Source organism: Haliaeetus leucocephalus, unplaced genomic scaffold (assembly GCF_000737465.1).
Source record: "Haliaeetus leucocephalus isolate CR32 unplaced genomic scaffold, Haliaeetus_leucocephalus-4.0 Scaffold840, whole genome shotgun sequence".
In the NCBI taxonomy this organism is placed as follows: Eukaryota; Metazoa; Chordata; class Aves; order Accipitriformes; family Accipitridae; genus Haliaeetus; species Haliaeetus leucocephalus.
Genome location: NW_010973276.1, coordinates 1,336,107 through 1,363,383, shown reverse-complemented (window position 1 = coordinate 1,363,383; position 27,277 = coordinate 1,336,107). Strand labels below are relative to the sequence as shown.

Below are 27,277 nucleotides of genomic sequence, written 5' to 3'. Positions count from 1 at the left end.
CCTCCAAAAGTTGGGTGGGATTTCAGTAAGTATGCAGGAACTCTAAATAAGGAAAGGTATTGCCTGCTGCAAGGAACTGAAATCAGGTTCATTTACAGCTCTAAGGGGCTTGCAGGTAACCCAGACAATCAGCTGGGACAACAGATACCCATGTAAAGTACAAGGGTAGCAGGTACCAGCTCAGGTGGATTTAAAGACAATACTTCCATGAGATGAAGCTTGTAACGATGTGTTAAAATGCTTATAATGGAAAATACTCCTCAGCAGGCTGCAGAGGTCATGCTTTAAATTACTTGTAAAGGAACTGTGAAGATCCTGATGTAATTTACTGTGCTATAAAACTTCTTGGAGGTAACATTAAACAGTATATCTAAAATTGGAATGCAGAAGAGGTTGCTTTTTATCGACAAGAAGTAGGTAAATCTATTTCAAGAAAGCAAAACGTGTGAATAGTATCTAGTTTTTACTCTGAAAAAAGAAACAAAATCTGATCCGTGAAGAGGAATGGGATATTTCGGTGTGTTATGTAAACATCTCATAAAATTCTCAGCAGGTAGAAATTGGAATATGCTTAATATACCTATGGGAGGTGAGTGAGGTTTATGATCCTTTTCTGTTCAGAATGCTGTAGAGCCACTTGATAATCAGTATTGCTAAGCCTTGGCAATTAGGGATACTTACACAGGTATGTGCAATCCACGATGTTACCCAAGTGGTTTTGTATCCCTTTTTATCATAGTAATGATACGTTTTTTTCTGATTTTTTTTTTTTTTTTTTACTTTCCAGGATTTTTGCTTTTTAAAGACTATTGCATGAATGAGATTGATGAAGCTGTCCCTCAACTGAAGTTTTATGAAGAGGTAAGCGGCCATTGATGGAGTTTAGGGACTGTGGGGGGGTGAGGCCGAGGAATGCTGTCCCTCTAGTTCTCAGGCAGGGGATGCTAAGAGGGAAGGAGAGGTGTGCAAGGGTACAGGTTGTTCTGAGTCATTGCAACTTTGTAGTGGAATGGTTGGTTCATAAGAGACAATATTTTATATAGTAACGATTGCATCTCAAAGGGACAATACTGTCATTTTAAACAAGTTCAAGAGACTTTTAAAAATAGCAATGTAACTAATCAAGTTGGTAATTTGGTACAGTGCTCTCATAGCATGTTTTATGAGAGTAGCATAGGTTTGTTTTTGCCCTCTTACTGGCCCTCTTACTGCCTTCTTACTTCAGATTTAGAAAATGGAATATTTGCAGGAAAAACCTACTTAGCTCAACTTCTAACAGTTGTTTTATTTGCATATACTAAAACTGTGTCTTTTTATTAAACATAAGGTAACAAAGTATTTTAAAAGCTACTGTTACAGTTTTTGTCCTTCAAGAGTTAAGTATGTTTAGTTTTAAGGCATAATGTGTTGAAAACAAAGCAATGGCAGAAAGTTACCTGAGCAGCCACTTTTAACCAAATGTTCGTTCACCGTATTCATGTGGAAAATACTGAGGGAGTGATGGAAGGGGAAAGAATACTAATAGAGATGAAAATAGATTTAGGTTTATTAATATTTTCTATCATAAGGCACACTCTTTTGACTATGGTTCATTTGAAATACTCATACAAAATGAGCTGGAATTAGGTTCATTTCAGTGTTTACTTGTTAAATACCTCTGATTCCTGAAGTTAAACCAGGTATGTTCTTGAGAAATGGGATCAGCTTTTGATCTTCACTTGTGAAGATGATGATAAATCTTAGTTCTGCTACAAAATAGAGATGAAGTTAAAGAAGTAACATTTGCCTGCTCTCAGTGGAACTACAACAGTGGATTCCTTCTTTCAAAAGGACCTGAAAGCAAAACCAGTGCTTTATTATTATTATAGCTGACGTGGGACATGGATTCATATCTATTGCCCATAGTGAAGATTTTCCTTAAAGGCAGAAGGCCTAAAATAAGCCAATTTGTCTTATAGTGTCCAAAAAAGCAAAAGCAGAAAACCGAGCGTGGTTCTCTGCTGCAGCTTGCTTGTTTGTCCCGGGCATGGCTGGCAGCTGGTGCTGTGGGACTCACAGCCAGCTCTGGCTCGGCTCCGTGTCGCCCACTGGAGAAGGCGGCATCTCTGGTCCTCCGCATCCCTCGCCTCGCTCCCTGAAGCTTTCCCTGTGCCCTCCGTCCTTCAGTGAGATGCCCAAACACTGCACCTTCAGTCCTGGGCACCTCCTGCTCTGTACACCCACCCAGACAGAGAACGATGCCCTGTTGTCTGTAGCTGATTTTGAGCAGCTGCCTGGGCTTGTAGAAAAGGAGGTGCAACTGAAGTTACCGGTCTTTGGATCACACTCTCAAATGCTTCGTGCCTTTCTCTAACATCCTTTTACCTGGAGAAGAGACAACAGAGTACAGCTGTCTGTGGCACTGCCCGAGGGATGTCAGGACAGCGGAGGCTGGTGCTAGCCTCGGGGATTTCTTGGGAGTCACTGTGGCAGGGTTGCAGAAAAGCCCTGTTGCGTGCTGCCGCTGGGCAAGAGGATCCTCTGGAGAGGGATGTGAGAGGTGGCTTTAGATCAATAACATCAGCTGTACTCCATTGTCATGGGAGAATCAACAAAGAAAGTAAAGGACATCGTGCCCAAGGCAGGCATGCATCCAGAAGGATGAGTATTTCACAAGAGCGTGGATGGAGCACACCGTGTCCTTCCACAGCACTCCTTTGTCAGCACTTCTGCAAGGACCGCTCAGGAAACTCGATGAGTCTTATTGCTCCATTCATTCCTTGTTATATTTGTGACACTCTAAATATAAAACTGTAGTTAATCCTATCATAGGTGCTGGCTTCAGTTAAAATATGCGCACGTGCTTTTAAAATGCAGCCTGTATTGCTCAGTATTAATTAGAAATGCAGCCTGAGATAACCTTTTGTCTGGGTTACTCTTAAGCTGCTGATTTAAAATTTTTCTTGCTAGGGGGCTAACAGCACAAAATAGGCTAAGCTGGTTATCAGTTTGGAGATAAATCCTTAGCCATATACAGTTCCCCCACTCAAATTAGATACTTACTGTCAATAAAGAAGAATCTTTTTCTATCGTTTCCATCTTCTTATATACCGAAGATGTCACTGTCATAAGTAATCAAAAAGGCATGCTATAACAGATTGTTTAGGAAGATATTTTTAGCTGCCTCTTTATCTCCGAAACAATTTGAAATTGTATTTTTAGGTTATTAGCAAAGTGTTGCCTAAAAGGAATTTAAATGCTTTGTCATGTACTTTTCGAAAAATCCCATTAAAGATATTTAAAGAGAGGTTCTTTGTGTTTTCTTCTGTGACATACCGGATTCAGAAGCTTTTCTTTTTTTATATATATTTGATTTACTTACTGCATTTATTACATGTAGAATAATTTGAGTACATTGCTACATTAAAAGTCGCTTGATGTAGAAGGGCTCCGTACTCCAGGGATTTCATATTACTGCAGCTTAAGTCACGATCAAGCATTTAACTGGATGAGTGATTCATCCAGATCAGTTTCAAAAAAAAAGAAAAAAAAAGGAAAAGAACTTCTAGGTGCTTGAAAACTAATGCATTCTGATTTCAATCTTTGAAAAGATACTTTGTCAGACACTTTTCTTGAGGTGAGCTGAATTTTGCCAGGCAAGCATTGAAATACGTGATGACATAGTCCGTTATCTCTGGGTCACAAGCAATACTGCGGAAACTGCTGCTAGCAGAGATGGCTTATGTTTATAAATGGTGACACTCTTAGCTCTGCTTATCGCTGTATTTTTTTGGCTTGGTACAGTAATGTTCTATTTAATAAACATGTAAAATTAGCTTATGAGTCTGTCAAGCGTGCATGTTAAATGTGATCATAGTAGAGATGTCTCAGCGCATCACCTGTGTGATGAGAGGCGTCAGGCAGCATGTTCGGGAGGGCGTTCTCCTGCTGGTGGGGGGAGCAGGCTGAGCCCCCCAGGAATATATCGCCGATGGGGACTTTTGTCACCTGCTGTCCTTTTCTCCAAACCTTTACAAAACGAAAGGACTTTGGTTAAAAAGCCCACTGTAGAGGCAGGAGGGAGAGATGCTGACCTGGTGCCAACGTGGCTGGGGGGGGCTGTTGTAAGAGACCCCTCGGCTCTGGGTGTGGAGTTAGGTGTTTTAAAAAACCAAATACTGAAGGGCAGGAGGTTGCATTCAAGTAAGGCAATATGGTATGCAACAGGCTTTCTCCTGTACTTCTAATTATTTTGTGGCATTGCATTAATTAAAAAATGTTTCTTTGGCAAAGATGTTTTGAATCATTTTAATTATAAATTGGTACCAAGGGGGAAGTAGTCACAGATGGCAAATTGTGGTGGAACTGTTGCCTTATCATAGTCAGCAAACAAGAGGACTACAGCTAGAAAAACACCGAGTTTAATTACGGTGTTCCACCTTCAAAGATATATTGGTCTGGGTTTGTCATGTGGAGACCTGCTGAAGAGCTGGGAAGTACGGCTCATCCTGTAAAAGGAGCAGCCTCTGAATGAAGAAAAAAAATTTATATTGTGGAATAGAGGCAAAACACATGTTTTTAAAACCTTTACTTTTAAAAGTCCTCAAGAATGTACGTTCTGTTAGCCCCGGTGGTGCTCTTGCTGTGAAAGCATGGCTGGCAGGAACAGTGGAGCCCTGCTTTTTGTCCCTGGGGTCCCAGCCAGTGTGTTCTCCTGTCTCAGAAGGAGATGCTCTGGTACATCGTTTGTGCAGGGTTTATTCTGTAGGCTGAAAGTACAGACAGTCCTGATATGGCCTGTTCCTTCTCAAGCAGGCACCGAGTGAAATGCAGCTGGGTCTTATTCTGCTTTGGTTTTCTTGCGGCAGTGTAGGGGTCCGGAGCAAGTCAGCACACTGACATTTATTTAGATTCTGGGACCTCACAGGCTGATGCTGGAAACGTGCAGGCAGTCAGAGCTGAGTCTTCTCCCTAAAGAACTTGTATGGGTATTTTACATTCTGTTGTTCCTGGAAGAACTCTTTCTCTAAATACACTCCAAAGGACCCTTGGACTTGGTGAGGGTTTTTTTTTTTTCTGGAACTGATTTTCTGGTTTTGTTCTGTAAATAAACCGTATGGGATTGCTGTTGCTTCACCTGGAACACGCTGACCTCCTATATCACATCTGAAGAAATTTGATATATTTTGTGAAACTGTCTCTCTAGCCACCTTTAGGATTCAAATTCAACATTTAGCTGAACCGTGTGAACATTTTGAAATGTGCTTTACATTCTTGCTTGGACATCTGTACTTAATGTGCTGTAATCACCCTGGCGCAGAAGGCTTGGGCGCTGTGCTGGCAGCCGAGGGCTGGCACTCGGTGATGCTTCTGCTGCCTGTATAATATTACAACTCTTCTGCTAGCCCCGGGAGCTTGGAAAAGGGCACGTGTCGGTGTGCTGTGGATAGTCCAGAGCATCGAGTGAAATAATCTAAGAAGAGGTCAATGCTCTCTTGAGTGTTAGAGGAGCGAGGTCAGTGCTCTCCATCTGTGAGCTGAGCAGAGGGGAAGAAAACCTTCAGAAACGTCACTGTGCACGTTTGCTCATCTCGCTCTCTTTGCATGGTCCTGTCCTCTCACGCAGTTAGCTTCTGCCTGCCCCTGCACAGGTTCATGCTCTGGCAAATGGTAGCTGGAAAACATGCTGCTTCAGCTCAGTCCTTTTCAGACTTTAGGAAACGAAGCTTTGTAGCAATTTTAAGGAAATCGGTTTCCTTGCATCAAAATTCTAAGACGAGGGAAATCTAAGGTCAGCTGTAACTGTGGTCTTGCAGGTGTTTTTTCTTTAAGTCTTAATGAAGAAAATAACAATGTAAAATAAAACTTCAGCCAAAGTCTTGTTTTTACCACGAGTGAAAAATCTTTAGGAATGTGCTCATCTAATGGATCCTTCTCTCTTGCATTGCAGATAAAAGAATACGAGAAACTAGATTCTGAGGACGAGCGTCTGACCCGAAGTCGGCAGATTTATGACACGTACATAATGAAGGAGCTCCTGTCCTGTTCACATGTGTGTGTCATCCAAATTCTATGCTGCTCTTTACCTTAACTTGAGTAGCTTGACAGCACTGATAATTCAAAATAACTGCTATTTCATTCAGAGAGCAACTAAGACTATTGCTGAAGGAATTGTTACTACAAATACTTGTAGTGCTGTGGATTTCCATTTGAAGTCCATGGGAGTGGGTTTGGCTGAATTCAGCATGAGTGCAGTTTATGTGCATATATACATGCACACGTATACCTACATTAACCAGCCCCCCCCCAACCCAGCAACAACCCTGCCCCCAAAAACTCAAAGAAATGTGAGCTGCCAGGGGCTCTGTGGGACAATTTGGATGTTGAACTTCGGCGTCTCTGAAAGCTCAGAGTAAAGATTGAGATTTTTTCTAAAACTGATCACACAAGGATTTTTTTATTATTATTATTTGTTTGGTTGTAAAGCAGTCTTTCACACCGTACTAGAGACAATACACTTTTCAGCTGCAGCATGTTAAGTTAAAGGCGTGAAGTTTTGGCCCATTGATCTGTATTTAACAGTTTCATTTGCTCTTATTTTAAAGAAGAATTTGCAGTGTGTCTTACCCTAGTGGTGTGGTTCTTTGGATGAAGGGTTTAAGCAATTTTCTGTTAAGCATGCATTATTGGCTCTGTAGTGGTAAGAAGTCCATGTCTGCTTCTCTGGAGCTGTCCCTGTATGTGGGATTTTTCATGAATTTGTTAAAGGAGCATCATCTAGCCCTTTTGTCTTCACTTTTCTCCTCCTCATCTTCCCCTCTCCTGCCTTCTTGCTTCAGAATAATTGTTTTACTGTATCATTCTGGATGTTTCACAGTAATACACTTTAGGGGAAGCCATATTGCATTCATTCTGAGGTATGTGTATTTTTCATATGGTTAAATGAACAACAGTGCTGTAGACCTTAAATGAAACTTCTTATATTTCCAACTGTTTGAAATCTTTTTTTTTTTTTTTTTTCAAAAGCCTTTCTCAAAACAAGCTGTAGATCATGTACAAACACATTTAGCCAAGAAACAAGTACCAGCCAGCCTTTTTCAGGTGAGGTTAAGACAGTCTGAATGTTCAAGTTTTCTTCACTTATTTGACAGTAAGTGACTTTGTACATATTATTTAAGGAGACAGAATAAAATGTTACTGGTACATATTCTCCACTGTAATAGTGATACTAGAATGCTCTTCTAAGTCAAATAACAATTACAAATTAGTATTCTTATTTAAAATATTTTAAAGCATATTTATGAAAGCAAACTATAGCATGGTGTATGAACAGAATAGTTTTTAAATTTATGTAATTTTAAGCCATGAAATTGTTTAGAGTCAATCACTGTACATCAGGAAGATACACATCCTGTCAGGATAAACCAGATTGCATAGTGGGGAAATTACCTTGATGTTTCAGTAATGTGAAATCTTCAAAAACATTTTTCCTTTTTCTTTAATTTTAACATATATTAATGCCTAGTTGTTGATGGCGTGGAATTAATTTGTACCATCTCACGTGTTTTTGTGTCTCTCCACAAGACAAAATCCAATTAAAAGTTACCTATCCAAACAGGAGTTTCTGCACCATTAAAATGTGCTTTTTTTAAACCTTCTAAAATTCTGAATTATTAAAAGAAAGTATAGGATTTGCCTGTCCTTCATTTGAATATAAAAATAAATGGTATCCTGGCTCATTTGCACAATGGTACATCTTTTGTGTTGTTATTTACTTTAGAAAATAAAGAGATGAGAAGTGAAATATTTATTGTATTGTTACAGCTCTAATATACGTTGATACAAGACAAGAAATTCAGATCTATGCTAACTTTTATAGCTAGGTGCATTAAACCAGTCTGGTTTTGCACATAATGAACCTCATCAATCATGGGAGTGTTTGTAAGCTTAAATTTCTTTGATGTAAATCTTATGTATTTTTATATATTGCAAAAATGTGAAGATTGCCCCTGCTTGATTTTTCCTACTGCTCAGCGAACTGTTTTTGCAATTAGGTGAACTGACAAACTGATAACCACATTGCTTGAGTTATATCTCACCGCTGATTGGCTTGGGATTTGAGACCGCTGCATGCCATCACACATCAAGAGAAAGTATTTCTCTAGAAAAAGTCACTGGTGAATTGAAGGTGCTGTTTTCTTACTAAGGACAGAGAGGAGAAAAGCACCAAAAAGATGAAGCGTGGCAGCAGCTCTGGGAAGTACAGGCTCCACAGGAGTGACCATTTATTCTGTTTAAATATATTTGAGAAAAGAACTGTACTGCGATTGTTTTGCCAAACTTGCTGTCCATAGCCAGGTGCTTTACACAGGTTTTGTACAGCCTCCCCAAGGGAAACATTTTAAGTTTTTCTAGCTTATGAAAATATTTTATGTTTGTCTTCAGGGCACCTGCTCAGATTCTGAAACCTAAATGAAGCTTAAATGTTTCATTGAGCCTTCTTCAAGGAAAACACAGTAAATGCTGTTATTATATAGGGCCAGCGTGAGTTATATGTAATCAGTAGTATTGCATAATCAGTTTATTGTATGCTTAAATACTAATTGTGTTTCTTAACCCTTTTTAGCCATATATAGAAGAAATTTGTGATAGTCTCCGAGGGAAAATATTTCAAAAATTTATGGAAAGGTATGAACGTGACATATTATCTGAACTTTCTACCTAATGTAGCAGGAAGCCAGGTCTCTTAAGTATTGCTGTAAAATAAGGCTGAAAATATTTAGTAAGATTCACTTAATTAATAGTGTATTATCAGCAAGCTTCTGCAAATGACTAGCTTTGTTGTATATCATGATTAACGTCAGGATGTATGAGTGGAAGAGTTGTAAAGATGATGGATTTTTCTGTTGCTCCGTGTAGCAGTAGTAACAGATTGCAGTTTGATCTTAAAAGTTTAAAAATGCAGAACTATGTTCTTGTGGGATGTTCTCATGAGTAACCATCTCTTGTGTGTGACTGAAAGATGCAGTCATTCTGGTTTGTATCTGGACACCTTGCAGTTAAGCAGAAAAGATCTAGTAAAGAATACAAGGCATAGACCTATTCATAGCTAGTTCAGCTGAGCAGCCCTCTTAACCTTCGCGGAGCTGCTCTTACGTGCAGGGTCTGTGAAGTATGGCTCTCATCCAATGACAGCCAAATATACTGTGTAAAATGGTATGGTGGTGTTCTGCAGTCACACTGAAATAGTTGTAAAAATGCCTCCATAGAACTATCGTTTCATACTCTGAAAATAAACACTTAATGAGAAACTTTTTTTTTTTTTGGCAACAGCTTGTGGTATTATTGATGTTTTTCCTATTTTAAGATAAAATGAATTTAAAATGTTCCTTGGAGTATATGGAGGTTCATTAGCATAAACCAGGCTGCCTCTGTTCTCTCATAATTATTTTTCTCTTTATGTAATTTAAATGTTTGTTAGTTCCAAACTTAGTTAGTTGTTTTTAAAAATGAAAAACCATCTGAAAGAGAGATGTGAGGACATACTGAGCACTTAAAATTGCAGGGATAAGGTTATCTGATATCTTTCTCTTATAAGGATGTAAAATATTAAGTGTGCACTGCCTAGTAATTGTTTTTCTTGGCGGGGGTAAGATTACAGTTGTTTGAAAGGAAGGCTATCATTTACTAAATATCACAACATGCCCTAGCGCAAACTTTATTTTAAATATCAGAGTCTTGACATTTCCTATAATACTTTACACAGTAGTCTCAGACAACTTTTAAACTTTTTTTCTACAGTGACAAGTTTACTAGATTTTGTCAATGGAAAAACGTAGAACTAAATATTCATGTAAGTACTTACAAGTGTATTTATCTTGTCAAAGGCTGATACAGGAAAGAAAATGTTCAGTTTTGAATGCTGCTTCTGAAAAGGCCTTATTAAAGAGTACGGTGAATGTTACTGATCCGCTCTTCTTAGACATACAGCCCTAGTGATTCCTTTCTGGATGTCTCTTCTGTCCGTCTTGAGTTAATAGCTTTTCGATTTTTGTAATAGCTGAAAGAAACTGAACTGCCAGATTTGCTGCTCTTTAACAGCCCCAGACACCGTCTGTCTCTTTTTTTCCCCACTACAGTTCTGACGTTGTCCCCAGCACCCCTTACCTCGGCCTCTGCTCTTGTCCCTCTGCACTGCTCTGTTACAACTTTGTAAAAATAGCCCTCCTCTCTGCCGACTGCATTATGAATGAGACTGTCAGTCTTTGGCAACAACAGTCTCATTCGTCTCATTTGTACTTCAGGCTGTAGTGCTTGCAAGTACATTGAAATACAAACAGTAAGGGGCTCCTTTTTCCAAAACAATAAATGCTATATAAATTTGCAGTAGTTAAGTCTCTTAACACATTAATAGATTACTTAGATGTTTTTACAGTAAGTTTTTTAATGCTGAAAATGAAGTCTGGTTTTGTTTTGTTTTTTTTACATTTACAGCTGACCATGAATGATTTTAGTGTACATAGAATAATAGGAAGAGGGGGATTTGGTGAAGTGTATGGTTGCAGAAAAGCAGACACTGGAAAAATGTGAGTATATACCCACTGTATTTTAGAGGTAACTGTAAACTCTGAACCAATAAGGAAATCCTTCCAGTCATTTCTTACAAAATCACTGGAAAGCAGCGTCACATTACTGTGTAGTTCTTTGTAATTAAATTTTATCCCAAGAGGTTCTGATTTCTGGATCATCTTTAAACTTAGTTTGATATTTGATCCTGTTACGTGCCATGCAGTGGGGCTTCAGTCTAGCAGAACTCTTAAGCACATCCTTCATTTAAATGGTTTTGTCAAAATTAATGGAAACTGCACATGTGTTTAAAATTAAGTTTGTGCTTAAACGATTTCCTGGATCAGAGCCTGACAGTGCTGAACAATGTTCTTGTGGAAACCGTGGTGATTGTGTGAGGTGTTACTTCTCGTCTGCTGAAGGTTGCTGTTCTCGCAACAAAGCACATCACGTAGCTGGTGCTGACATAGGTTTGAAGGATGACATAGGAATATGACCTTAGTGCTGTTCAATCTGTAGGGTTGTGCCTGGGCAGATTCTGAATATGGTATTCCAGATCTGTGTAACTGCATATGTTTCTGCCCTGATGAGCACGTTTCACTGGCGAAAGCAGTGATCCTTGCTTACATTTGGAAGTATACAGTTCCAGTGTTGAACTTCTGTTTAACAGGGCTCTCGGTGGCAACTCCAAGGTCAACACTGTGTGTTTTTTTCCTTTTTCTGGTCTTAACCATTCACGCACTTCTCCTGATCATCAGATTTCAATTTCTAGGCATAATTCTCCCATTATGTTCTGTTTTGAATATCTGGGCATTGATGTAACAAATTGTTCTCAATATTTATTTATTTACATCCCACCCTGCCCCTTTCATCTTGCTTTTCTCCTAACAATTTTAGTCCAGGGACCACCCTTAAACATTTCTCTTCTAAGTAAGCATGGCATGTTTGAAGTGCCATGTCTCTGTGGTTAAAGCTGGCTTCACTGGCAATTGTGTGTGCTTGGCATCCTTGATAATAATAAACTTCTGAGCTATTAACAAGTGGAATACATCTTAATGTTGCTATCATGCTTGGTATTTTTGCAGTGACTTCAAGTATTTATATTAATACTGTTACTAACAGTACTGTCTTTATTCTCGCTTTGGTACATTTTTGTCCATGTACAATTCGTTAATTTGTCCATGTACAAAAATAAACATTTTATTTAGCTTGAGCCACACTAAGTAGGCATCCACCCTGAAGAGGTAGTTCTCAGATTCCCAGTCATTTTCATGTCTGAGTTTTGCTCTGGCAGGAGGTGGATAAACCTTGAGACTAGCAAGTGAAGCAAAGGACAGTTTTTATCAGATATAAATAAAGGGAAGTGAAATGTGGGAAAACCAACCTTTTTCAAATTCAAAATAAAACTTTAGATTAGGTTCAGTTTCTGGGTAGAGGTTTGGTTTAGTTCTTTCTTAATCCAAACCTGTTTACCCATCCTTAATCCAGATCCCGTCCACTCTAGATGGCTGCCTCTGCTGCACTTACTGCCTGCAAGGAGCTTGGGAAGCCACCCCTCCAAGGTAAATGCCATCGGTGTTTCACTAACCCACAAAGATACACCTGAGGCTTCTTTCACATCACCTCCTTCAAGGACATCTAAATAGGGGCCAGAAGCACAATGCAGAAAGCAGTCCAAAGGGGGAGGGACAGCAGTGCTTTTTGAGAATGCAACTCGATATAAGAATGAGAGATGTGGTTTCGATCAGCCTTAAACGGCCCCAGTCATTCGCTTTGATCAGTGATGTCAGAGCATAAATAAAGGGTAGCATGTGAAATGTTATTTATAGTCATCATTTGCAGACTCCTCAGCAAGAGCACGTGCTGTGAATATATTCCTTGTTTTGGAAACTTAAAATTCCAGTATGTTCATGCTCACTCTTCCCCCACTCACAACACATGCATGGCAAGGAATGACGTGGCTTTTTTAGGGAGTGTAAAGCGAAGGTGATACGAGGCCCTGTTTCTGTACAGAGCTGTCACAGTGTAGGCAGTTGATTAGCATTGATGCAGTGCTGTAACATGGTGTTTTCCTGAGCGTATTTTAAAACCAGTGGCCTAAAAATCCATGGCTGCCCATGTCTAGAAATCTTCTATGGAGGAACACACATGTCCTTCTCAGCTGTTGTCTAATAGCAGGCTCACCTAACGTCTTGAAAAAATATCCAGACTACATTATATCCTACTCTTGTTTGATGGTTGGTAGGGTAACATTCTTTTTTTGAGCAAAATTTTATTAATTTGTGTAATATAGATGGTAGAAGATTAAAATAAGCTTTCTTGTGTATATCTGACCCTTTTTTGAGCAGAAAGAAAACTTAAAAAAAAACCATATATAAAACAGCCTGTGTTCAAGATGTTACTTTCCTGGTAGAGTTGAAACTGTTAGAATTAAATGGAACTATAATAGGGTCTCTGTTATTTAATTCATAACTGCAAATCCTTGCTTGCAGATATTGAAAAATGGACGTATGATATGTAATTCTTATATCACTGTGGTTGTTTGGACACAGAATTATTTGTTAAAGCACATTTCTCTGTTAGGAGGCTTCTGTTGAAAATGTTTAATTCTGTGAGATTTTGGAGGTTTTCTTGTTTAGTCATGTAATGATGTTTTTAGTACCAGGTTTGAGTCTTCAGAGAGCTTGCTTACAGGATACTGTAAATATGCATGGCATAACTGCTAGTGAATAATACTGAGTATAGGAGGAAATTTTTTCTGGTGCTTTTTCTGAATGGTTAATATTTTCAGGTATGCAATGAAATGTTTAGATAAGAAGAGAATCAAGATGAAGCAAGGAGAAACATTAGCCTTAAATGAAAGAATTATGCTGTCCCTTGTCAGTACAGGAGTAAGTATCATTGGTTTGTTATTCTTTTTTCTTTTTTATTCCCCTATAATATAAAAGCTGTTACATATAATACATATTCCATCAATTCAATTGGTGACATGCAAAAGTTAAACCCCCTGGAACCTTCTCCCTGATTCTATCAATGTGTCTGAAATAAGAATGGAAAAGCAAGCTGGCTTTTCAGTTTGGGTGCTTACAGAAATGAGCATCTCGGCTAAAGAGGCTTGAGGAGGTTCCTATTTCTTAGGTAATTCATTCTCTCCCCAACTACGCCCCGCTTCAGATTTTTTAAGTATTCCTTTTTCAGGTACTTATATTTGAAACTTTTCCAAAACATTATTCTGTCTTGTAAAAAAAAATTCCTTTTCTGCTATAGTTAGGTAGTACTTTCGTAGAATATAAGGTGCTATTTCAGAGAAAAACTTCAGTTACCTGTCCTCCCTTTCCTGTGACTCTGATACTAGCTTATCCAATTTCTCCATTTTTTTTTAATGTACTTTAGCTGTGCACCTATCAAGGTGTACCAAGTAAGTCTGCCATCTAGCAAACAAGACTATTTAAAAGTAGGAGTATCACTAACGTGCGTAAAAAGCAACCCGACTGGCGTTGTTTTCTCCAGACTGTGTCTTGTTACCTGCGGAAGAGAAGTTTGGCAGTGGCCGCAGTATGTTGCGCTCAGACAGCTTCAGAGCAGGCTGTGAAGTGCCAGAGCCTTCCAAGTACGCTGGCCTCATTAAACAAAACTTGAAATCGGCTTGTATCACCATGGTTACAGGTGATGCTGGTAAAAAGGCTAATTTTCCTTATGACTATTGTGGTGTATGAATTAAACATTCAGTTTGCAGCTCAGTGTAAACACATCCCCTTTTCCCAGCGCAGTTAAAGCATGAGAAGGAATTGTGTGTGATTTTGTTCTAGGTTTGTACAACAGGTGTGCAAATAGCAGCATATCTGCTGTGCAGGAGGATTACTGCTTTGGCTTAGAAAATGGCAGAGAGCAAATACTGTGCTGTATTCTCAGAGACAAGATCTATATCTTGCAGAGTTTAGGTAAATCCTGGGTTTGGTTCTGCATTACCCAGCTGATTTCTTTTTAAAAAAATGTCACTTGTGGTGCAGTTAGCATCGCTATGTCCTTTAAGTGCACATGCAGCATCCTTCCTGTCTTCTGTTGTTCAGGGAACCCATCAGTCTGATTGGACTTCAAGATGGGCTGTCTTCTGCCAGCAGGTAGTCTGGGACTTTGCACTGCATTGCCCGTAGGCGCAGCTGCCGGAGAACTGCCCTTGCTCTGGTGGCTCTTGTCTTCTGCAAACTTGGCTTTAAAAATGGAGATGTGTTTTTTAGGTCTTACATATAAATACAGAATTATAATTGCTAAACAGTGGCCTTTTATTGTTAAGTGAAAACATTGTGAATCAGACAACACTTGGTACTTTTCAGCCTCACCATAGGCATGAGGTGTTCTCTTGTGCAGATTGACGGAACAGGAAAGCTGATTGCAATTTTGGCCCTAGAAGATTAGCTTTTGAACTTTTCTTCTTACCTATCAGGTCATTTCCCTCTGCTGTTAGAAATAACCCGGTAAGGCAAATCCTAATCCAGAAACTAGGGAAGCTACGCATCAAAGTGTCATCATAAGGTTGAACTTCTTCTCATTGCAAAGCTCCAAAGGAAGTATGAGGTATTTCTTCTTGTGCCTTTCATTGGAAACTCCTCCCCTGCCACAGCCTTTCTCTGGAGAAGGGCAGGCATGCACTGAAATTAGAATTCAGGGAATTGCTTTTAACACAGATTTGCATTCACATTTGGCTTAAATATAAAGATAGACACAGGACTGGAAAGTATTTCTTTGTTCTTTTATCTGGGAAATTAACAATTGGGATTTATCAATTAGACTTTTTAATCAAGTTAACTGTTTTCACCAAAGGTAAGTTGTGGCATGTGCAGAAGTGTCAGGAGTCTTGAGAGCCAGTGGGGTGAAGTTCTGTAGTGGAGACTAGACAAGAAATCTAGGCAACTTAGTAATAGTTGTTCTGTTAACTTTAATTTGTGATTTCTTGCTCCAGTACTGAATGTGAATTTTCATGTCTTAACGATTCGAAAAGAAAATTGTTCACAAGGCTGCTAATGGTGGAGCTAGTTTTCTTACATGACAGCGCATAGCTAGTCATTTAGCAACAGAAAAGTAAGGCAAACCATTTGGTTTTTTTTACTAAGGATTATCAGCTCATTAGAGTGTAACTTCTTTAGATTCTCACAGATTTGAGAGAGAATTTGAAAAGAGAGTTTTTACAAAATGCTATCCATTCAGGTTAGATACACCTGCTGTTGCAAGAGATGCTGGAGCGTTTTGAATATGCAGAATTAAATAGGTTTGAAAGTCGTAGAATAAGGTAGTTAATTTCATTCCTGAATATAAGCTTTTAGGTTTGAATGGCACGTGCCTTCTCCAATGACAGGATTTATGTGCTGCCCGGAACAAAATGGAACTCGGAAGTTCATCATAGTACAATTAGTCATTTAACTGGGAATCCAGATGTCTCTGCAAAATGCATAATAACAGCTGTGCAGATTACACATACGTTTGTGTAATCATTTTTGTTAATCCACCTAAAATTCTGGCATTCACAACTACTTCTTGAATAGGGAGCTCCCAAATTTGAGTACATCATGGCCGCATTGTGAAAATAGCTTTTCATGGTAACATTTTGAATCTGCACAGCTCAGAACTATGACAGTCACCTCTACAGAGCACAGGGAACTGCCTGGATTGGCCTAATAATACAAAACGCGGGCTCTGCATTGCTCGGCTTCTCCATTGGTGTATTTGCTTTGTCACTGACTGTTGGTGTACCATGGTCAAACTGTTGCTGAGGTTTCTGTTTCCTCTTCTGCAAGATACAGGTCCTGACTTCCTTTCCCACAGAGATGTTCATTCTGGAGGCTGGAAATGCATTTTGAAATTCTTGGAAGATAGCATAGTAGGGAAAATATTTTACTTTCCGTTAAAAGAAAAAAAATATTTATTTTCTGTAATAGCCATATTTGCCTAACATTCAAAAACTGGAACATTGAAATCACCGAGACCATCGCTGCTGATGGACTGTATAAAAACAATCTGCCAAAAGGTGCTGTTTGTGGAAGGGAGTGCTTATTTAATAAATCTTTTCCTGGCGGGTTGGAGTTGGTTATTCTGGCAGACCGGTGCAAGACCAGGGGTCTTGCACGGCTGTGGCTCCATTCTACTGTGTCTTCTAGTTCTCCCGTTCTGAAAAAACTAGGCAGTTAAGCTGTTGTACTCCGCTCTTTTTGAGATAATTTGACTAAATACTGGATTCAAGATTCCCCCAAGGGATGATAAATATAAGGTACAGCAAAAGTGGACAGGCTGAATAATAAAACATCCGAGATCAATAATCAAGGTTGGTGGTTTTTTTTGAGAAGAACAGGTACTTTGTTTTCATGTGTAATGAGATTTGTGGGAGTCTCGATTTTGCTCAAAAAATGGCATCTGTTCCCCAGTCTTGATTGTCACTTAAGGGAACATCTGTTGGAATGGCAGATAATAGCTCGATGTTTCAAGCATTGACTTGCACATCTTTCTGAGACCTGTCAGGACAGAGCTACTCTTTAGTTAAAAATGCTATGCAGCTGCTCTACACTATAAACATGGTTTTTACCTGTTTGCTGTCATTTCTACAGCCATGCTCTAGAGCCAGGTGCTCGGGTTACAGGAAAAAGTCAGAAGCAAAGTTTTCCTTCTGAAGCAATTGTTAGTGTGCTAACGTCTTTAAAATATTACATTCCTACAATTTTTTATAGTTACTCTATTTTTTTTTCCTTCCCCATGATTTATTACCAGAAATTTATCTTCTACAATTTTTTTGACTTAATCCAGGATTGCTTGGATGTAAGGAACTGTTTCCAAACTATTCTTAATTCACACGTTGTTGTCTCTTGGGAAATCTGCTTTATTGCTTTATGTTTCATTTAAAAAAATAACCTATAGGGTTTTTTCTAATTTTTATGCTGAAAAATACTCTTTTGTAGTGGTTTTTGTGTCCAAAAAATATTGCAGTACTACAATTTCTTTTCTCTGTTAAACAGTGAGAAGGTAGTGATTAAAGTAGGAAGGCTTACACAAAACCAGATTATGCATCGCATTTACATTTGCAGATTTCTTTTCTTTTAAAAAATGAGATCCATAAAAATATAGGCATGCTATGTTCTGGTATAGAAACACTCTTTTCTTTTTCTGTGTGGTGTTTAAATGCTAACACTAAATCCTTCTGGGCAATTAGACAGCTCTAAGGTTTTAGGAAGCCTGCTTGGGGACACTTCTGAATTATCCAATTGATTCAGAAAATTAAGTTAATTCTACTAAAGCTTTTGCTCTGAAGTTAAGCAGTAACTACAATAGTCTGCAGTTACAAGCAACACGAAGTTTAAAACAAGAGGTAGTACCTTTTGTTAGATGCCATACTGCCTTGCCTATAGTCTCCTTATTTCTAGGACCACTTAGCAATTAGGCGTTTTTCATGCATGTTTCTGGAGGGCGTTTCAAACACATGCCCACCTTCTGCAGGGTTGCATTTGGAATTAGTATTTGCACAGGGAACACTAAAATACAGTTCGGTTTGAACGTTACAGCAGGATCAGCCCACGTGGTGTGCGAATCACTGGGGATTACAGTCAGGTATATAAAGCTTTATATTTCAACCTTACGTGGTTTTATGGAAGGATGAACCGACTTGAACTGTCCCGGCCGGCCGGTGAGGATGGTGTCACCATTCCCTCCCTTTCCGGCTCGGCAGGGCCAGCGAGGCGGCACCCCGAGCCGGGTGCCGCGACCCCCACGCTGCCCAAGGCCGCTGTGTTTTGCTGCTTCTAAATTGGGAAGGAAACGAGTTCCTGTTAGAGATTCCCAGAGCTTTCACTATCAATACTGCAATAATTAGCACATTGTTTAAGTCACGTTGGGTCACATTCGTGCTTCCTGCGTGGTGTCCTGGCTCGTCAGCAGTTGAGCTCGCCTTAGCTCGTCTTCCTGTCGGCCTCCGTGCTTTGGGGTCAGGCCGTCGTCTGTCGGTGTTACGGTGCAGGCCCGTCTCTTTCGGCAGCACAGCCGTGCCTTCCGTCCTCGTTGTAGACTAACCGAATGGCCCTGGGTTCATATGGCTTTGGAGAAGGGGTCAACGAGGTAATGGCCGCCCCCTATTAATGAGTCACTTGCATCCAATATAGGCCTAATGAAGAGAGGGAGGTCTGCCAACTTCCCGCCATGGCGTCTTTTCAAGCGCCTGCGTTATAGAGGTACCAGCACACTGAACAGATCTTTGGCAGTAAAGAGGTGTTCTTCCAGCTGTACTTTCTTATGGCTGCTTGTCTTAAACTATGTGTGTGAGTGAAGGTTAAAGCGCATCTAGAGGTGGAAATGTAACCCATCCCTGCGCGTGGCTGCTCTGCAGGGGTGTTCTTAAACCTGCACCCATCATACTTGTTTTCTGGACTTTGCATAATCCAGACCTCACTCTTCTTGCTTCCCGTGCATTGCATACACATCGGAGTCGTGACTTCCTTCCTAGGGTATTTATGTTCCTTTTAATCATCTGTTGCAAATGCTGCTGGAGAGCTGAAGGGCAGCAGCGGGTGGCAGAACGCCTCGCTGTCACCTCTGTGCAGCTCTGCAGGGCGAGTTCAGTGGCGTGGACAGGGTGTTACCAGTGTAGTTGCATTTAATGTATAGGTGAGAATAAAACCTTCTTTCCTCTGAGATTTTGTACGTGATGTGGCTCAGATTCTCCGTCAGTGTTCTGACAGCTGAACGTTCGTATCCTTTACACTTGATGAGAACAGCTCTATTTTTTTCTGAGCTGGCCTAAAGCTTGTTAGCTTTAATGTATCTTTCATGTAAGTCCAGTACAAACTTGGGTGAATATTTTTAGAATATTTCTAACTGCTGTAGTTGCAAGTCTTTAGAAGATAGTGATGCTACCTGCATATTTTAAGCCTTTGGCTCCTCATAGCTTTTTTTTTGTTGTTGTTGTATTGAAACAAGATAGCAAAATCTAAGATCTCTATACTGTAAGTGAAACATCAGAATATGTAGATTAGTACACAAATTGCTTTAGAAAATTATTACAAATATTGGCCAATATCATAGGAAAAATATCACATGTATTTTTAGCTTCTCTAGTACTTTGTTTATTGCCTGAGATGAACTCTTTGCTCCTTTCTTTCTAGGACTGTCCTTTTATAGTGTGTATGACCTATGCCTTCCACACCCCTGACAAACTCTGTTTCATTCTGGACCTGATGAATGGTAAGCAAGGCTCATGCAGATGATGATAATATTACAGAAATATTGGCAGGAGAACTTGCTGAGATCATAAAGAGAATGAGGGAAAAATAATCTGCAGTGTGAAGCATCGGCCTGCGAGAAGGAGGGGTACACTGATCTAAACCAGGGAATGTATAGAACAGACTGGAAAATCTCTGTTACCTTATAACATTAATGCATTTAAATAAAGATATCAAAGATACTAGGCTGGAAGCTTAAGGAAATGATGGTCATGTAGAGAAATGTATGAGGAGCTGTATCAGGGACACAGCTTTCAGAATAAAAATAAAAGGGCTACTATAAAGAGCTCTGCAAAGAAAATTGATGGGGGAAGCATTCCTCAAAGGAAAGAAATTATACCTAGAAGCCTTAGCATAACTCTTGTGAGAACACAGAGAGAGAGAAGTTGGCAAAGTTAAGAGAGAGAAGGTACTGCAGTGCCCTTAATTTGCTGAGGATGCTGAGCACTTGCAGGACTTAGACTCGAACTCTGACTGTGGTCCTGCAGTAGGCACCTAAAGATGTTGGACACATCTGCATATACTGTGTTGGAAAGCCAGAAATGTAATTGAGAAATAGAGCTCATGTCATGTGAGTAATAGAGACTGGCTTTGCTGTTTTAAAAGTGAAGATTCTCATTAAAATCTAAGCTGTGGGTCAAACTCAAGTAACTAGTTGATTATTTTAAATCTGTAGCTTGATCAGAAACAGCTTTCTAGGAGTATTCACAGTTTGATGTATTGATGGTGTGGATTAGCTCGCAGAGTGACTTTGTATCGTGTCTGTTCTTTGTTTAGGAAAGTGTGAAAATGTCCCCAGCATGAATATTTGAATATTTTGGCCCAAATGACCTTTCAAGGTCCCTCCCAACCTGGGCTGTTCTATGTGCTAATTTATTCAGTTCTCCAGAAACCTGTGTATGTGACTGCATTTTACTTGCTGTGGAAATATGCTTTACATTAAGACTCAGTTGCTGGATTAGTTGCTACATGCAAATGTATATGAAGTAAACGTATTTTTAAAATGGAGTTTCAGATGGATCAAATTTCTTTATTAACTTTCTCGGGTATTTTGTTCCCATATGTACTTGCAGAGTGTAGGTCTGGGTCTCTGTGTGCTGCACAGGTTGTAAGAACCTACAAATGCTATGCTGTTCCCCCATGACGTCATGCTGTCTGCCTGTGAGACAAGATTTTACTGTTCTTTTAATTGCATCTCAATTCTTCTAACTTTAGGAGGAGATTTGCACTACCACCTCTCCCAGCATGGAGTGTTTTCTGAAAAAGAAATGAGGTTTTATGCTACTGAAATCATCCTGGGTTTAGAACACATGCACAATCGCTTTGTTGTGTACAGAGACCTAAAGGTAATTGTTAACACAGTGACCACATTCACACAGGTGGTTGTTAGATAGCAGCAAATAATCCAGACGTACTGATAAGTTAAATGAATTATCTTACCTGAAACCTTTTCTTGGGAAGAATACAGATTATTTGTTTATCTTTGGCTGATTTTTTAAATAATTTTTCAAAATAGTTCTAACCTGTGATAGTTCTAATCCAGTTTAACTGGCCTGGGACATGCTTCTTGGGGTCAGAATAAATCCTGTGCAGTGTTACTCATCTCAGTGATGCTATTAAATTAGAGAGTGTGCTATATTTCTGTGAGTGTTCTATATTTCTGAGAGCCCTGAAAGAGGAGTTGTGTGATGGGAGACTAATAGGAAGACGGTTGCTCGGGGATGTTTCACTCACAATTGGGCAGTTGAGGACTGCTCCGAGATGGGTGTCCATGAGCCAAGTGACAGCAAAAGCAGGAAAAAAGTCTGCACAGAGAGCTCAGAGTGTAGGTTGCAAATAAAGGATGTAAGAGCTACACACAGCCTTCTGTGAAAGAACCAGAAGCAATGTGGACTTGAGGCCAAAGCGGGTTTATTCTTCCATGTGCTTTCTGTTTCAAACCTTGCCTGTTTTTTTTCTTCTGTTATTCTTCAGTATTTCATAATCTGTGGAGTTGATGGTAGTGTTCCATTAGAATGTAGATTTTGTCTAGAAAGTGTCTGTTTTGTCAGAGGGTGTTGATGTTTGAGGATGAGTTACTGTGTTCTGAGACTTTGTAGTTCTGTCAGCTGAAAAATACCAAGCAGTAACCTTTCTCTGTCCATGGATTTCTAGCCTGCAAATATCTTGTTGGATGAACATGGGCATGTGAGGATATCAGACCTTGGGCTGGCTTGTGATTTTTCCAAAAAGAAGCCACATGCTAGTGTGTAAGTATTATGTATGGGAGCTTTGCTGCACATACAATTATTGCCAAATAAGTCCTTTATGTGCCTTTATAATTTAACTTTGCCTAAAGGAAAAAAATAACACTTGTGGGGCACAGGCTTGCTTTATAGCACAGCTAAACTGGATACTCTAATAAGGTTTTTCAGTCTCCTATTTCTGTTTTCCTGCACAGTTGTAGCAGCTGATGTGTAGGCATGGCTGGAAGATGACACATTATTTCGAGGTGATTCACTGTTAGAGAAGACAAGAACCTGACTGAGTTAAAGTACCAGATTGTTTTAATTGTCCTAAATGGATAATTAAATATTCCAAAACTGACTAAAAACCAGGATTTCTTGTGTCTTTCTCCTTCTGGATCTTTGTAGAACTGGAGGCAAATTATGTTCCTTTCTGCCTCTTGGCATCAGGTCGTAACTGGGATCTGAATTTCTTGGGTTGTGTGTGGTTTCCACATCTTAGCTGGCATGTTTTGTTCTTAGGTTCTCATTTGCCCTGATTTAGTCTCAGAATTTATGCAAAAAGGAAAGCTTCATCCTGTCATATCTTAAAAGATTTGCAATTCAGTAGCTTCTTGAAAAAGTTCATACGTTCCAATTACATCAAGGGTAAACCCAATACATGGTGACTGCTTTGTAGTGGTGACCAGCGATGACTTCTGGAGGAGGTGTCCTGTTGTTAAATCTAGCATATGGGTGTTAGGCACAAGGAGACACATGATACCCATCGAGAGAGCAGAAGCCAGCTCTGCTCGCCCTGTTGGTGGGGTTGTGGGTAAGAGCAGGTCTTGGGCTTGCAGGGCACAGGGCTGGAGTGATCTGGCCTGAAATATCAGCAGCCCTGACTGTGTCCTGATATCTGTCTTTCCTGTAAACTGAGTGGACAGAATACACAACCTTTCCACCTCTCTTATAAGGCTACCTACTGACCCCTGTACTGCTGCTGCTAAATCTCACTGTAGCTGCTTCAGTTTCCCTAATCATTTCTGTTGTTCTGTTGTTTATGTTTTAAGTATTTCCTCAGTAGATATACACAAACAAAACATGCATAGGTATTTATAGCCAAAGAAAAAGCAAAATAAAATCATGTTTAAAATTAATTCTGTTTAAATTAGACTATCTTATTGAGAAAACACTGATTTTTAATTATTACTTATTTTTTTCAATGATAGTTTTGGTTGTAATCAAGATTTTGTCCCTTTCTGCTTCTCAGAGGTACCCACGGATACATGGCTCCTGAGGTGCTCCAGAAGGGAACAGCGTACGATAGCAGTGCAGACTGGTTCTCATTAGGCTGCATGCTTTTCAAGCTTCTAAGAGGGTGAGTGAAGTTTCATGTCCCCTGTGCTTTTTTTTTAGCCTGAGCATCGTCATTGTCTGTCCCTTGAAATACTAATATGTAATGTATTACATATTATCTAAAATGATATCTTACTGCCATCTCTGCAACTTAGACCATGTCTGCGCATAAGACTAAACCAGGCGCTTTTTTGTTTCCAAAACAAACAAAACACAAGCCCTGCTTCCTTTAGTAGCTACAGGTGTGAGGCAGGCAGTGTGGAAGGCAGAAGCTCTATCTACTCTTTTGATTTCTACTGATAGGCAATTTATTCATCTCTTGGCAATTGTTAGTGTTTTAAATAGTATGATGTTATTCATTGCTTAAATACACTAGCAGCCCTGTTAAATTATGGGCTTCATTTTATGCTTAAAACCTGCTGTTGTGGTGAAGTTCTTTGCTGCACTGTTCCCTTTTTACATGATACTCAGTCTTCCCGTCTGTAGTGTTTGGGTAAGTTACAATGTGTGGATGCTTCCATTTGCTGAATCTGGCCTGTTACCGTGTTGGTGTGCAAAAGTATATGAAAATCACAGCTTTGTCAACTATCACCTTCTCAGTAAACTTATGTGGCTATGTAGAAGTTACTAAGACTGCAGGATTTATCTGAACAGTCAAAAAACACTGATTGGCAAGTATTTGTTGAAAAATAGCATCCTCAGTGTTAATGGCAAACCAGAAAAAAATCTTTAAAGCTTTTCAGAGTGCTTCTCTGTAAAGATTGATCATTAGTTAGATCATCCTGTGTCCTCACACATAATTAATTATAAGCTCTTACCTCTATCCCAGACACTGTACAAACGAAGGTAAGCATGTGGCTTCTGAATTGAACTATAGAGCTGTATCAATTTAATATTAATTGTTCACAAAATAGGCTGAATGTAAGTGTGCAAATAAAGAAAGAAACAGTTTAAATTGCCAAAAAAAAGTGTTTCTAAGCACAGACAGCATCGTGCAGCTGGGAGCAGTACTCTGTCTCTGTAATCACTCATTGAAGAATTCTGTAGGTAGCAAGACATGCAGCGGTTTGGGTTTGCTGGGAGGAGAGAGGAGAGTGTCTTTCACACACAGGACCACTGTGGACTCCTCGTCTTTTCTTTTGAGACCTTTTCTTTCTGAGTCACTTGGGCACAGAGGATTAGGGCATCTGACTGACTCTGGCATGGTTCCTCCTTCAGAGGATTGAAGTTGTGTGATGAAAGAACTAGCATCTGGGGGCAAATCCAGTCATTTACCACAGAAACTTGGACTTGCAAGGCAGGGAGATCTCAGTCTTTGTGGGCTGTGATTCTTCCTGATGGAGATGTGGGGGGTGCTATTGGTGGTTGGCCAGAAGCCAAAGCATTATTCATTGTGAACTATCCTTCCTCATATGTTCTGATGCCAATTAAACAACTCACATCCCAAAACAAGGGTTGGGCACATGGTGCCATTTCTTGGTGTTTAGTAAATTTAGTCTGGCATAAAATCTGCCCATAAGTCCCCAGTGAACCATTTGCTTCCCTGATCTACTCAGAGCCTCGTTGTCAAAGTATGTGAGGCTGTATGTTAGCAATTTACTCTTCCCTTCTTACCTGTCATGGTTAAAAACAGAAAAATGGAAGTCCTAGTCTGTCCATCAGATCCGTTCATCAGAAACGTTTTTGAGGATAAAAGGGAAATAAGTCTTGAGAAGCAGGTCCCCAGTTGAAACAAGCTAGTACATGCTGCCATGTGGCAAGACAAAATGCTTTACATTAATAATATCTAATAAATAGCTAATTAGTGTATTGATAACATTTTCATTTTGAAAAATAGCATTCCTTCAAGGTTTTGAAGAAAACTAAGAAACAGGGAATATATCCTAAATCTAATTTTAAAAAAATCTCATACTAAAATGTTCCTGCTTTCTTTCATGCTGTTAAGTACTGTATGGTAAATTAGTAATATTCTAAGGTCTTCTATAGCTAAAAGGAAAAATTCAAACTCAAAACAGAATTTTAAAGCTGGAAAGGGATAAAGCTGATAATTTACCAGATATCATCAAATATCTTCCCAGTCACTAATGCTGTGGTATCTGTGATTACCTTCTGTTTCATCTACTTACTTTAAGGTCTTGCTTCATTCTTCCCATATAGATGAATGGTAAGTTCTGTAGGTCATACTCAGTGTCTGTATATAGCTTAATGTTTTTAAATACCTGTGTTGTGATAGCTGTTCAGGGTGTTCTTTTTAGATGGAACTGTTCTGTTTTTTGGGAGACATAGATGTAATCGGTAAGGCATTTGAAACACCGTCTTTAAGGAGGGATCACTGCATTTAAGAATAAACTAACCTTCTCTGTACTTTTATATGGAGTAACTAGATCAGATTTCCCTGAGTTTGGTAATCCTCAGGGATGTCTGTGTGTAGTCTTTAAATAAATGTTGAATGTTTGCTTTTCTCTGAATTTGATTTTGATGTCTGCCACGTGCAATTGTACTGAAAACAGAAAGGATAAACTTTCTTGCAAAGTGGTGGGGCTCTTCGTAGTAAGAAAAAAAACCCCGAAGTTGTAAGAGATCAAACATTGATATTTTTGAGGTAGCTAGTAGCTACAGCATGCTAGTGTGTAAAGTCTCATTTTTCGTTGTAAATGCTAAATGTTTTACTACTTGTTCTATTGTTCTGCAGGACAGGATTGATGAAGTGGAAGAATGGGACTAACAGGATGCTACACTCTTTCCTGGGGTTGCCACAGCTGAAATAACCTGATATGTTATGGCTTTATATTTATTAGTGCATTTTCTTATTTCTACAGTCACAGTCCTTTCAGACAGCACAAAACCAAAGATAAGCATGAGATCGACCGGATGACGCTCACCGTGGTAAGGATCCTGGTGACAGTTGTGGTTACATTCCTCTTGTTTAGTAAACTCCCATTTCCTCTAAGAACTGGAACTTACATAGCCTACTTTCCGAGAAAGCTGTATTTACACATGCAAGAGTTCTTTACAAACACTATCAAAGAAAAGCTACTCTCCTATATGGGGAGAGCAGATCACACTACTTCTATAATTAAATGTCTCTTTTTGTACTTCTTTTTTTCATAGAATGTGGAGCTACCAGATTCATTTTCTCCTGAACTGAAGTCCCTTTTGGAAGGGCTCCTACAACGCGATGTTAGCAAGAGACTTGGATGCCAAGGAAGAAGGTAGGTGTAGTCTTCTCCTTGGACCACAGCCTTTAAAAATTTCCACTTCTCTGTAAATGAATGAATTAATTTCAAGTAAAAATCTGCTTCCTGTTGTGGTGATTATAATTTTGGAAAGAGAACATTAAAAAGTGCTCTTGAGTGGAATTACATTTCAGCTTCCTTTGGTTTGGACAAATTTTTGGACAATTTCAGTCATTAAAGACTTCCCCTGAGTTCTCTGCAGTCATGCTTACATTGGGTGGTGTTCATACTTTTCATCCCTGTGTTGTTTTTATGTTTTTGCTTGATCTGTTTTGGCATGAAGTCATATTACTTGACTCAGACATACTGATAGCTAAAATTTATTGCATATACTGTATCTATAATGATATGAGCGTATTGCACACAAAAAATCCCAATCCCAAAACTACCAAGCACAGAAAGCTGTGAATATGTGCTTCATTTTGGGTTACCTCTATTTCCAGATGTACCTCTTTCATTTCATGATTCTAAGGAAAAGGGCATGTTTTTGTTCATTGAATACAAACCACTCCTTGCTCCTGCCAAGCTTACCTTGCTTATAGCTGTTAACTGAAATTGTTGTTATTACCTATTTAAAAAGCCAGTGTGAGACTAGGAGATAAAACTATGAGAGGAGTTAATAACTGTTGAGAAACCATTGGCAATGTGCGATAACAGTTAATTGATAGTCACACCTGAG

At 39.3% G+C, this 27,277-nt stretch overlaps 1 protein-coding gene across 1 annotated transcript in view; it reads left to right on the top strand.

Moving 5' to 3' along the window:
- ADRBK2 (adrenergic, beta, receptor kinase 2) overlaps positions 1–27,277 on the top strand; it is a 71,854-nt gene that overhangs the window by 37,245 nt on the left and 7,332 nt on the right. Inside the window, exons 3-15 of the mRNA XM_010582049.1 lie at positions 788–861; positions 5,930–6,031; positions 7,006–7,080; positions 8,606–8,667; positions 9,781–9,832; positions 10,474–10,565; positions 13,337–13,436; positions 19,683–19,761; positions 21,015–21,145; positions 21,954–22,048; positions 23,277–23,384; positions 26,182–26,248; positions 26,474–26,574. Coding sequence (XP_010580351.1) covers positions 788–861; positions 5,930–6,031; positions 7,006–7,080; positions 8,606–8,667; positions 9,781–9,832; positions 10,474–10,565; positions 13,337–13,436; positions 19,683–19,761; positions 21,015–21,145; positions 21,954–22,048; positions 23,277–23,384; positions 26,182–26,248; positions 26,474–26,574 — 1,138 coding nt within the window. The remainder of the gene's footprint in view (positions 1–787; positions 862–5,929; positions 6,032–7,005; positions 7,081–8,605; positions 8,668–9,780; positions 9,833–10,473; positions 10,566–13,336; positions 13,437–19,682; positions 19,762–21,014; positions 21,146–21,953; positions 22,049–23,276; positions 23,385–26,181; positions 26,249–26,473; positions 26,575–27,277) is intronic.